We start from the raw sequence: 13,797 nt of genomic DNA, 5'->3' as shown, positions 1-13,797 counted from the left end.
GAGTATAGTGTAGAGAACATAGAGATGTAGAGTGTAGTGTAGAGAACCTAGAGATGTAGACTGTAGTGTAGAGAACCTAGAGATGTAGAGTGTAGTGTAGAGAACCTAGAGATGTAGAGTATAGTGTAGATAACATAGAGATGTAGAGTATAGTGTAGAGAACTTAGAGATGTGTAGTGTAGAGAACATAGAAATGTAGAGTATAGTGTAGAGAACATAGAGATGTAGAGTATAGTGTAGAGAACCTAGAGATGTAGAGTGTAGTGTAGAGAACCTAGAGATGTAGAGTATAGTGTAGAGAACTTAGAGATGTGTAGTGTAGAGAACATAGAGATGTAGAGTATAGTGTAGAGAACATAGAGATGTAGAGTGTAGTGTAGAGAACATAGAGATGTAGAGTATAGTGTAGAGAACATAGAGATGTAGAGTGTAGTGTAGAGAACATAGAGATGTAGAGTATAGTGTAGAGAACATAGAGATGTAGAGTATAGTGTAGAGAACATAGAGATGTAGAGTATAGTGTAGAGAACATAGAGATGTAGAGTGTAGTGTAGAGAACATAGAGATGTAGAGTATAGTGTAGAGAACATAGAGATGTAGAGTATAGTGTAGAGAACATAGAGATGTAGAGTATAGTGTAGAGAACATAGAGATGTAGAGTATAGTGTAGAGAACATAGAGATGTAGAGTATAGTGTAGAGAACATAGAGATGTAGAGTGTAGTGTAGAGAACATAGAGATGTAGAGTATAGTGTAGAGAACATAGAGATAGAGTATAGTGTAGAGAACATAGAGATGTAGAGTATAGTGTAGAGAACATAGAGATGTAGAGTATAGTGTAGAGAACATAGAGATGTAGAGTGTAGTGTAGAGAACATAGAGATGTAGAGTATAGTGTAGAGAACATAGAGATGTAGAGTATAGTGTAGAGAACATAGAGATGTAGGGTATAGTGTAGAGAACATAGAGATGTAGAGTATAGTGTAGAGAACATAGAGATGTAGAGTATAGTGTAGAGAACATAGAGATGTAGAGTATAGTGTAGAGAACATAGAGATGTAGAGTATAGTGTAGAGAACATAGAGATGTAGAGTGTAGTGTAGAGATGATAAAACACATTTATAACATATTAAATGATCAGACATTTAACACAAGACGGGGTGTTACATTTTCATGATCCTGTGGCTAATGGAGAGAAATGTCTGGTTTCTGAGGTTAAAACATTTCCATTAAAGCTTGAATAATGCTGTTGACCTTTAGCTGGGATCACTTCAAATAATGGGAAAAGGCTGCTGTGACAGGATTATAAAAACAGAATGCTACATGCTAATAAATTAGGTCCTGTTCTTGAACATGCCTATCAATTTCTCAAATCAATGTCAACATCTAAAGGCTGTGTCTGATATCTTAACATGTGTGGAGTTGAGCTATGAAAAAAATACTAATTCAATCAGGATCACTAACAACTACAGTACATCACTCACCACATCACAGCTAATTTCGATTAAATACACTGCTCAGCTTCAATTGAGAGACCAAGGGGGGTACAATATTTAAGAAATATCAAAAGCTCTGGATCTAGAAGCTGAGTTGAATAGAGGATTTTGAAGCAAAGTTGAAGTACAAATACAAAAACTATATTCACACCAGAAGTAACGGTGCAGGGCCAAGGGAATGGCTACTGTCACAGCACAGAGTAGGGAAAGGATGGTAGCCACCTTTATGGGTTGAACCGTGTTAAAAGTTCTTGACAACAGAAATATCAGGTAAAAGACGATACAGTCCATTTAACATTGATATATTTTTATTAAGACAAGTACTCTTCAGATTTTTTTAGTAAAAATGTTTTATGAACCAATACAAAATATGTATGGGAACATGAGGAAACCTTTCTTTACTACACAGAAATGTTGCCCAGGTACAGAGAGACTAAAGATTTGACCTCAAAACAACTAACTGGGGCAATGAACAACCAAAACGTTCTAGGCATCAAACATGTTCTCCATCCAAACATCAAAGAAATGTTGGGGGTTAATCAGAAAACTTAACCACTGCAAATATACGACCTATTGTTTGAAAACATCTGAAAATGTGACTGACACGCATCCTACTCAGGATGTTAATACACCATTAGAGAGTATCTAATGCTAGCTAAGGCTCTATTCAATCTGTATTGCAGAAGTTCAGCGTTACAGCATGATTGAAATTGAAAGGGAACGTTCCTGCGTTAGCGGAGACTGCATTCACTGTAAACGATGTATATGTCAACTCAATCGGAAATGACCTTTACATTAATATTGCACAATCTGTAACAATACAGATTGAATAGAACCCGTAGTCTCCATTTTGTTTGGTGATTACTTGTTCTTTATGTCTGGGGAAAAAACAGACGATACATTTTACTGTGGATATAAGGTTTTATAAATACCAAACCTTGTATTTTAGTGGACACCGACTGTACAAGTGATATTGTCTGATTAACAACTCTAGTTCTTTCATTGTGAACTAGGTCTATACAAAATAATACGGAACATTTAACAGTGCACCATATATTAAGAACACAACATATACAACTGAGAAAAAAAGATATATCTTGTGATTTTATAACTTTCTGAAATGTGTAGTATTCTTGGGGGGCATTCGCTTTGCATTTCACCTGAGATGCAAAACACAAGATTCAACATGAACCTGAGAAAGTGGAAACACATGGACTACATATCAAATACACTCAGTGGCCAGTTTATTAGGTACAGTCTTCTAGTACTGGGTCGGACCCCCTTTTGCATTCATATCAGCCTGAATTCTTCGGGGCATGGAAACGTTGTTCAATTGGTATCAAGGGACTGAACGTGTGCCAGGAAAACATTCTGCACACCATTACACCCCCGCCACCAGCTGTACCGTTGACACCAGGCAGGTCGGGGCCGTGGACTCATGCTGCTTACACCAAATACTGACTTTGCTATTAGGAACCTGGATATGCAATGTTTTTCTACTCCTCAATTGTCTAGTGATGTTGATCGAGTGCCCACTGGAGCCACTTCCTCTTGTTTTTAGCTGACAGGAGTGGAAATCGGTGTGGTCGTCTACTGCAATAGCCCATCCGTGACAAGGACCGACAAGTTGTGCGTTCTGAGATGCCGTTCTGCAAACCACTTTTTAAAAAACCTTTATTTAACTAGGCAAGTCAGTTAAGAACAAATTCTTATTTACAAAGACGGCCTACCACTGTTGTACTGCGCCACTATTTTCGTGTTTGTATCCCCCCTGTTAGCTTGCATGATTCATGCCATTCTCCTTCGACCTCTCATCAACAAGCTGTTTTTATCGACAGGACTGCCGCTGGCTGAATGTTTTTTTTTGTCTCACCATTCTCTGTAAACCCTAGACACTGTCGTGCGTGAAACGCCCAGGAGGCCAGCCGTTTCTGAAATACATACCACGCTCAAAGTGGCTTAGGCCAGTCGTTTTTCTCCTTCTAACGTTCAATCGAACAGTAACTGAATGTCTCGATGCCTGTCTGCCTGCTTTATATAGCAAGCCACGGCCACGTGACTCACTATATGTAGGAGCAAAACCATTTTCGTGAACGGGTGGCGTACCCAATAAACTGGCCACTGAGTGTATACTGAAAACAAAAACAACACTTCATATGAATCTCTACAGCGATCACTTCAATTGTATCCAGAATAAACATTGATGATTAACAAAACAAAAGCAAGTTCAGAACTAATCGATAAGCTTTGAGATGAATATTGATTTGCACATTTCTATGTGTTATACTGGTATCGGTTATGTTCTGCATCACACTCAAGCAATTCAATTAAATAAACATCAGATTTCCAGGACTGTTTCGCTTGTTTTACCTTTCCTAAAAGTGTGGTGAGCCTTGACCATAATTACAGTACATACCTAATACAATAACCATACGAATACAACCAAAATGTACTTCAGAAATAAATTAAATAAACTATTTCGGCTACCTTATAAATTGTCAACGGACAGAAATAGATCACCCGTAAATAAAATCATTAATACTACTTAGCTTGTTTGTTATGGGGAGCTGTTTTTCAATAGAAGCTGCCATATCATTCAGTTACGATTCCAATTATTTATCCAACCTGAAAATAACTCCAGCTTGTTATTCCAGTTCTTAGTACTGTCTGATTTATGAGTTACATGTGAGTAGAGAGTAAGACCACCACTACTGGTGTAAGGTAGCACGAGATTCATATACTAAGATATAGTATGACACTGTTGACACCGTACTGTATACCCTTTAAATAAAGGAAGGCACTGAATGTAGTCCTTGACAGTGGCTGTCCTTTTTTCATGAATGTATTTGGAGTTGTTTTGCCAGTCACACCGATATATCCAATAAATCCACTGACTAATGTACCGTGGAAAGATAAAAGCAGGAACTTCACTATGCATTACAGGGATTCCACAGCAATCTGTACATTTACTTGAAAAGCGGAAACATGGCAGAAATGGAAACCATGCTACTCATTCCCCATTCACAACTTCTAGGGGATCTTCAATAACTTCTGACTCACAGACACCATTAGGAATGCTCATTGAGCAATAACCATTAGTGTTCTGTTACATTTCTAATTTGAAAACAAAACATTAAGTAATGCAACAATTATATAAAAGTGTGTCCTAATATCCATAAAATATACAATGGCAGACAAAATAATACATACAGAATTGTGTACTAGCTAATGTTTGAAAAATAGAGACAGAAGAGTTTTTAATTAGACATCATTACAATTAAAACATCTTCAATCTAAAGTATAAGTAACATATTTTCTTCCCTTTTCATACTGAGATACAGTATATTCCTCTCAATAGCAACCTGAGCCAACAGACTAGTTAAAGGAAGGGTTGGTTCCCCAGCTGGCAGCCTGCGGCCCGAATTTGGCCCGCGGGTGGTGTTATTTGGCCCCCCAAGTTTTCTGAGCATAAAATTAAAAATAATTCAAATATATATTTTCGGGGAGGTGGGGGGAAATCCTGGAAATTCCTGGAAATCAGCTTCAAGTGATTTTAATTTAGAAAATTGGATCCCAATTAGCAATGCGGGGGATGATTAGGTGGTCATGATGGAATGTGGCCGGGTTGGGAATTTAACCATGACACTGAGGTGAACACCCCTACTCTTACAATAAATGCCATGGGATTTTGAATGACCACAGAGGCAGGAGACCCGTTTTAACGTCCCATCCAAAAGACGGCCCCCTATGCAGAGCAATGTCCCCATATGTAAACAAAGTTTGAAATTATTATGTTTTAGTGAAATATTATTATTATTATTAATTTTCAGTCTAAAAGTTTATTTTTTAAATTATGTTCCGCCCCCCCAACTATCCGCTCAAGAAGAAATTGGCCCGGGGCTGAATCAAGATGATGATCCCTGGCCTAAGACAGCAATAAAATAGGGTTTGAAGGTCCTTGTAAGGTTTCTAAATATACATTCAATATATTAAATTCAGTATATAATAACACAATTGAACTTGTTTTATCTGTAGAAGAGTATTCTTTCAACTAGAATTGAACCTGTGTTGAAAATAATGGGTAATATATGCAGTGTATTTACACACATGTACAAGCATTACTATTACATTGGTCATTTACTGATCATTAAGGGTATGAGTATGATGACCCAGAGTAAACCATATTGTGACCGTAACCCCACACCTAGTGACCTCATTAAGAGGTTTGAACCTCTTAGCGTAACAGTTAAGACAACACAACTCAACAAGTCTTATGACCATGGCAGCAACTTCAGTCTTTTAACCACAGAATAAAAATAAAAGTGATGTTTCAGGATGTCTGATACAGCAGGAGAGGTCATATTTATGATTGAGTTAAGAGGGACAGTATAGTTTGATATTGATAAGAGTTGTTTACAATAGGTTTCAGCTGGAAATGACTAAAATGTATTGTTGGCTGCTTCTACAGTACACAGCATAGAGAGAGAGAGACACAGAGAGCGAGAGAGAGGGTGCTTCTACAGTTCACAGCATAGAGAGAGAGAGACACAGAGAGCGAGAGAGAGGGGTGCTTCTACAGTACACAGCATAGCTTCTTCTACAGTACACAGCATAGAGAGAGAGAGACACAGAGAGCGAGTGAGAGGGTGCTTCTACAGTTCACAGCATAGAGAGAGAGAGACACAGAGAGCGAGTGAGAGGGTGCTTCTACAGTTCACAGCATAGAGAGAGGAGACACAGAGAGCATAGAGAGAGAGGGTGCTTCTACAGTACACAGCATAGAGAGAGAGAGACACAGAGAGCGAGTGAGAGGGTGCTTCTACAGTTCACAGCATAGAGAGAGAGAGACACAGAGAGCGAGCATGAGAGGGTGCTTCTACAGTACACAGCATAGAGAGAGAGAGACACAGAGAGCGAGTGAGAGGGTGCTTCTACAGTACACAGCATAGAGAGAGACACAGAGAGCGAGAGAGAGGGTGCTTCTACAGTACACAGCATAGAGAGAGACACAGAGAGTGCACAGAGAGCATAGAGTGAGAGGGTGCTTCTACAGTTCACAGCATAGAGAGAGGGAGACACAGAGAGCACAGAGAGAGAGGGGTGCTTCTACAGTACACAGCATAGAGAGAGAGAGACACAGAGAGCGAGTGAGAGGGTGCTTCTACAGTTCACAGCATAGAGAGAGAGAGACACAGAGAGCGAGTGAGAGGGTGCTTCTACAGTACACAGCATAGAGAGAGAGAGACACAGAGAGCGAGTGAGAGGGGGTGCTTCTACATAGAGAGAGAGAGACACAGAGAGCTTCTAGTACACAGCATAGAGAGAGAGAGACACAGAGAGCGAGAGAGAGGGTGCTTCTACAGTACACAGCATAGAGAGAGAGAGACACAGAGAGCGAGAGAGAGGGTGCTTCTACAGTACACAGCATAGAGAGAGAGAGACACAGAGAGCGAGAGAGAGGGTGCTTCTACAGTACACAGCATAGAGAGAGAGAGACACAGAGAGCGAGTGCTTCTACAGTACACAGCATAGAGAGAGAGAGACACAGAGAGCGAGAGAGAGGGTGCTTCTACAGTACACAGCATAGAGAGAGAGAGACACAGAGAGCGAGAGAGAGGGTGCTTCTACAGTACACAGCATAGAGAGAGAGAGACACAGAGAGCGAGAGAGAGGGTGCTTCTACAGTACACAGCATAGAGAGAGAGAGACACAGAGAGCGAGAGAGAGGGTGCTTCTACAGTACACAGCATAGAGAGAGAGAGAGAGAGAGAGACACAGAGAGCGAGAGAGAGGGTGCTTCTACACAGATCATAGAGAGAGAGAGACACAGAGAGCGAGAGAGAGGGTGCTTCTACAGTACACAGCATAGAGAGAGAGAGACACAGAGAGCGAGTGAGAGGGTGCTTCTACAGTACACAGCATAGAGAGAGAGAGACAGAGAGCGAGTGAGAGGGTGCTTCTACAGTACACAGCATAGAGAGAGAGAGACACAGAGAGCGAGTGAGAGGGTGCTTCTACAGTACACAGCATAGAGAGAGAGAGACACAGAGAGCGAGAGAGAGGGTGCTTCTACAGTACACAGCATAGAGAGAGAGAGACACAGAGAGCGAGAGAGAGGGTGCTTCTACAGTACACAGCATAGAGAGAGAGAGACACAGAGAGCGAGAGAGAGGGTGCTTCTACAGTACACAGCATAGAGAGAGAGAGAGAGAGAGACACAGAGAGCAGAGCATAGGTGAGAGAGAGGGTGCTTCTACAGTACACAGCATAGAGAGGGTGCTTCTACAGTACACAGCATAGAGAGAGAGAGACACAGAGAGCGAGTGAGAGAGACACAGCAGAGAGCGACAGAGAGCGAAAGAGGGTGCTTCTACAGTACACAGCATAGAGAGAGAGACACAGAGAGCGAGAGAGAGGGTGCTTCTAAAAGCCTGGTACACAAGCTAAGATGGATCGGCAGGACAACAAGAGAAGAAGTGCTGTGTCATCTCCTCTAAAAGATAACTGCAGCAAAAAGGAACTGGTGGAGTCAACAGGTTTGGGGGGGGGGGGACAACAATTACGAAAGAAATAGAACAAGGCACAAAATTGTCTGTAAAATAATTGAACTGTACAGAATGGGACCCAGCAGTCCAGGAGAGGTTGGATGGGAGAATCCACGACGAAGCAATGAAGCCTCCCACTACTCATCCACTCCAATCTTCCTCTCCTCTTCAATTCTCATCACTCCTCTCCTTTTCTCTTCTCCTTACCCCACCTCTCTTTCCTCCTCAGCTGCACCTTTCGACCTCTCGCCCACCCCTCCGGCCCATTCAGAGTTAGATATAGTGCTCCTACAGGACCGCCCACCATAACACCCCCCTGGCCTCTCATCATTAGATGTAGTACTCCTTCTTCTCTTCCGTGTTGTTGTGTCCCCCCTCTGCATTAATGATGGCCGTGTCTGCATCTGCTGCGTCGTCTGCCCCTTTGGCTTCATGTGTGAAGTAGGTGCCTGCAACGAATAAACACATTCATGAACACCCCTGTTGGACTTAAATGGATGATAATGAATCTCTACAGCTAGTCCACCTCTAGGTCTATGAATGATCAATGATAGTGTACACCAGTTCATCTCAAGCCAGTGGAAGCATTGTAACAGCCAGGGGACCCAGGTGAGCCGTTATACCTTTGTGTCTGGCGAAGTAGCGCCCCAGGACGATGAGTGCACAGAGGATAGCGAACATCACCACGGCAACCACGCCTCCGATGACAGCGTGGTCTATCTTCTGTGGCGCCCCCTCGCCAGCTCTGGAGTCTGGAAACAAGCCAATCACAGCTTCTTAAAACAATGATCCCCAGACCCCTTCTTTGAGCCAATCAGAGCTATCAGAGCAGTGACTGCCTTCTGATTAAATCACAGAGCAGGAGATGGGCAGTAGCACAGTAATGTACAGTGTACTCAAAGTCACAAACACTTTTAGAAATCGGGTAACATTTGCAGCCAGAAATATAGGGATGAAGCAAGACTACATTTGTCAACTTCTACATAGAACCTACTATAGATGTCCATGGTCAAAGAGTGACCCACTCAGGGAGGTGGCTGTGACTCAATACAGAGTGACTTCTGTCGTATTCAATACAATTCCATTAGAGCTATTCTGTTGAAGGTGTCTTGTTCAACAATGAAGGACAACAATGCATTGTACAACGTGAAGCAGTGGAGTGTTTTCAGTTCAAATCAACATTGAAATGTATGATTAACCTCCTCCCACTCAGTCACACCTTCTCTTCCCTTCCTACTGTGGCTGTATGGGCTGTAGAACAGAACAGAACAGCCCACTTCATTGCAGTTTCATTACTTTTTCTGCATACAGTTGAATTGCACTTCTGAATGATATGATTCAAACTACCAAATGCAAGTCTAATGTATATATGTATATATATGACATTCACAGCAGGATATGTACCATGTCAATGCATTTGTTCTCTCCGCTTTAAAATAGAATGAAATCTGGCGAACTCCATGACACTGTATCATAATTCCAAATACCTCCTTATTCTGGGAGGCTAGAGCTTCTCCTCTCCAAAAAGTGGTTGTGTAAAATGTTCCGAGACTGTTACATAAAAATGATATACTTGACATACCCCACAATTTAAACAGAAACATTCCAGGGAACTGTAAAATATACTCTGATTTAAGCGGTAATATCAGGAAGTTATAGACCTCAATCATAGAGAGTAGACACAAGCACGTAATAAATCTGGCCCGGTGTGCTGTCCCCTCTCGCAGAAATACATTTCCCTCCCAGGAACCCACAGTGGATCGTTGTCCACTGTTTAGTCCACTGTTTACTGTTTAGTGAGATTTATACATCTGCTAGCTACGAAAGAAAACGGCAAGGCATTAAATCTCCAAACTTTCCGAATTTTCGGCACTTGAGGTCTACAGATTAAGTGTGGGGATCTGTGTCAGTTGAGACTGATGGAGGAGTGAAGAGGAGAGGTGAGAGAAGGGTGTTACTTTACTGCCTGAAGGAGAGACTCCATTTCCCATCAGTCCCCTCCAATCATGAACTGAAATTGGATGGTTTTGAATAAAGATTATGATTAGGAGAAAGGACTTTCTTTCTGAATGTGAATGATAAAAGCCTAAAATGTCTGACACATCCTTAACTTGAATAGAGAGTAAAGACACGCTTCATTGGCATTTCCTCTTCAAAATGGACTTACCTCCACCAAACAGAGGCAGAGCTCACATACTGTAGACACAGACTAGAGTGTTATTGGCTGCTGCTAGTTGTATCTCAGGCAGGATGAGCTGAGCTGAGCAGAGCATAGCTGTTTGTTTCCAGTATCAGGGACATCTGGTAGCACAGCATAGCACAGCATGCTCCCTGAGGAGAGGGAAGGGCCCATGCTCCATGCTAATGAACATCAACACGCTAAATGGACTGAGCCGAGGAGCCTTGTCATGTCCCCTCCCTCCATCGCCCTGCCCCCCCCACCCACCCCCCCCACCCCACCTTCCATTTGACACCTGAACCAGACAAACGTCTGGGAGCACAACCAGCCTGCCACAGCACACAGAGGGGGAAATGGAGCTGGTTATTTTCACACAAAGAAGTGGGCCCGTCATTGAACGTACCTAAAAGGTATCACAAAATATCAACTGGGGGACTGTAAAATCTATAACCCATCTCTAATGCCCAATGGCTAGATGAATGACATATCTGTAACGGAACCATCCCACACTGTTGCCCTGTCCGGAGTCATTCAATGGTTCTGCCTTTTAGTTCAGAACCACATTAGCGGCCCTTTATGGCCTTACACGTAAACTAAATTGAATTTCGTAAACTAAATATGGATTTGCTCTAATATTCGGCCTTTACCTCCCACATAGTCCTGCTATTGGCTGGAGAGCTGTGACATGCACACACCTCGGTCCTGACAGGATGTGGCTGGGGAGCTGTGACATGCCCACACCTCGGTCCTGACAGGATGTGGCTGGGGAGCTGTTACATGCCCACACCTCGGTCCTGACAGGATGTGGCTGGGGAGCTATGACATGCCCACACCTCGGTCCTGACAGGATGTGGCTGCGGAGCTATGACATGCCCACACCTCGGTCCTGACAGGATGTGGCTGGGGAGCTGTTACATGCCCACACCTCGGTCCTGACAGGATGTGGCTGGGGAGCTGTGACATGCCCACACCTCAGTCCTGACAGGATGTGGCTGGGGAGCTGTGACATGCCCACACCTCGGTCCTGACAGGATGTGGCTGGGGAGCTGTGACATGCCTACACCTCGGTCCTGACAGGATGTGGCTGGGGAGCTGTTACATGCCCACACCTCGGTCCTGACAGGATGTGGCTGGGGAGCTATGACATGCCCACACCTCGGTCCTGACAGGATGTGGCTGGGGAGCTGTGACATGCCCACACCCCGGTCCTGACAGGATGTGGCTGGGGAGCTGTGACATGCCCACACCTCGGTCCTGACAGGACCAGGTGAATTTATGGGGGAATAAAGAGGATTTGTGGCCGATGCCCACGTCGGTCGGCGCAGCACTGAAATGTGCTCTGCTGGAGTGGAGGGGCCAAATGCTTTATGGTTCCCTCTCTCTCTGTGTCTGTTCTGGAATGACTAATTACACATAACCAGGTCAAATGGAATACCCTAGCAGCCTCGCACTGACTGACTAACTGACTAGCTGACTAGCTGACTGGCTTAGTGACTGACTGACTGGCTGACTGGCTTAGTGACTGACTGACTGAGTGACTGCCTAACTTATTGACTGTTTGACTGACTGAGTGACTGCCTGACTTATTAACTGAATGACTGACTTGGTGATTGACAGACTGACTTTGTGACTGACTGCCTGACTTATTGACCGATTGACTGATTTGGTGACTGAATTGTAACTGGGGATCAGTTGTGTGTATCTCTGTCCCTTGGCTGATTACATGGAATATTGATTTCATTAGTCATACTGGAACACCCTCTTGTGAAAACAGGCAGGCGGTTTGTATGCCCACTGTGGATTTACAGATGTAATTACACACATTTAATTGCAATGCTGACTCTTGTGAATTGATGGAAAAAGCTCATGATATATTAGGCAAGGGGGAAAATTCAATCTCACCCTCAATAGAAATACAGTGCATTCGGAAAGTATTCAGATCCCTTGATTATTTCCACATTTTGTTAGGTTACAGCCTTATTCTAAAATGGATTAAATCAATAAAAATCCTCAGTAATCTACACACAATACCCCATAATAACAAAGTGAAATAAGGTTATTTGACATTTTTGCAAATTTATGGTGAAATAAAAAACAGATATACCTTATTTAGGTACAGTAAGTATTCAGAACCTTTGCTATTAGACTCAAAATTGAGCTAAGGTGCATCCTGTTTCCATTGATCATCCTTGAGATGTTTCTACAACCTGCAGTAAATTCAATTGATTGGACATGATTTGGAAAGGCACACACCTGTCTATATAAGGTCTGACAGTTGACTGTGCATGTCAGAGCAAAAACCAAGCCATGAAGTCGTAGAGCTCCAAGACAGGATCGTATCGAGGCACAGATCTGGGGAAGAGTATCAAAACATTTCTGCAGCATTGAAGATCCCCAAGAACACAGTGGTCTCCATCATTCTTAAATGGAAGAAGTTTGGAACCACCAAGACTCTTCCTAGAGCTGACCGCCCGGCCAAACTGAGCAATCAGAGGAGAAGGGCCTTGGTCAGGGAGGTGACCAAGAACCCGATGGTCACTCTGACAGAGCTCTAGAGTTCCTCTATGGAGATGGGAGAACCTTCCAGAAGGACAACCATCTCTGCAGCACTCCACCAATCAGACCTTTATGGTAGAGATGGAAGCCACTCCTCAGTAAAAGGCATATGACCGCCCGCTTGGAGTTTGCCGAAAGGCATCTAAAGACTCTCAGACCATGAGAAACAAGATTCTCTGTTCTGATGAAACCAAGATTGAACTCTTTGTCCTGAATGCCAACGGTCACATCTGGAGGAAATCTGGCACCATCCCTATGGGGAAGCATGGTGGTGGCAGCATCATGCTCTGGGGATGTTTTTCAGCAGCAGGGACTGGGAGACTAGTCAGGATCGAGGCAAAGATGAACGGAGCAAAGTACTGAGAGATCCTTAAAGGAAACCTGATCCAGAGCGCTCAGGACCTCAGAATGGGGCAAAGGTTCACCTTCCAACAGGACAATGACTCTAAGCACACAGCCAAGACAATGCAGCAGTGACTTCGGGACAAGTCTCTGAATGTCTTTGAGTGTTCCTGCAAAAGATCCCATGGCACTTATCGTAAGAGTAGGGCTGTTAACCCCGGTGTCCTGGCTAAATTCCCAAATCTGGCCCTCAAACCATCACGGTCACCTAATAATCCCCAGTTTACGATTGGCTCATTTAAAAAACAGCCCGGACTTGAACCGGATGAAACATCTCTGGAGAGACCTGAAAATAGCTGTGCAGCAACGCTCCCCATCCAGCCTGACAGAGCTTGAGAGAATCAGCAGAGAGGAATGAGAGAAACTCCCCAAATACAGATGTGCCAAGCTTGTAATTTCCACTTTTAAATTTCAGACTTGATTTATCAACCCCTACAAAAATGTTAATTGATTATAATCCACTGTACAGGATAAATATGGCAGGCTGGACTGATTTGAATTGAGCCTTAGATTTGAAAGTGTCTTTTAGGGCTGTGAGGTCAATCCTTTATGTGTTGTTTGGAACAGGGGTGCAACTTTCACTGGGGACAGGGGCTACTCTTTATTTGACTGATGTAGC

At 43.2% G+C, this 13,797-nt stretch overlaps 1 protein-coding gene across 3 annotated transcripts in view; it reads right to left on the bottom strand.

The window, feature by feature from the left end:
- Positions 1–7,849: 7,849 nt before the first annotated feature.
- cadm1b (cell adhesion molecule 1b) overlaps positions 7,850–13,797 on the bottom strand; it is a 155,631-nt gene continuing 149,683 nt past the window's right edge. For all 3 annotated transcript variants that reach the window (XM_024442947.2, XM_024442949.2, XM_024442948.2), the window contains 2 exons: positions 8,665–8,793; positions 7,850–8,490 (listed from right to left, as the gene is read on the bottom strand). In XM_024442947.2, the coding sequence (XP_024298715.2) occupies positions 8,372–8,490; positions 8,665–8,793 (248 nt within the window). In that variant the 3' untranslated portion in view covers positions 7,850–8,371. The remainder of the gene's footprint in view (positions 8,491–8,664; positions 8,794–13,797) is intronic.

The sequence above is a fragment of the Oncorhynchus tshawytscha genome, linkage group LG13 (assembly GCF_018296145.1).
Source record: "Oncorhynchus tshawytscha isolate Ot180627B linkage group LG13, Otsh_v2.0, whole genome shotgun sequence".
Classification (NCBI taxonomy): domain Eukaryota; kingdom Metazoa; phylum Chordata; class Actinopteri; order Salmoniformes; family Salmonidae; genus Oncorhynchus; species Oncorhynchus tshawytscha.
Note: the sequence above shows the minus strand (reverse complement) of the source record. Positions and strands in the feature narration are given on the sequence as shown.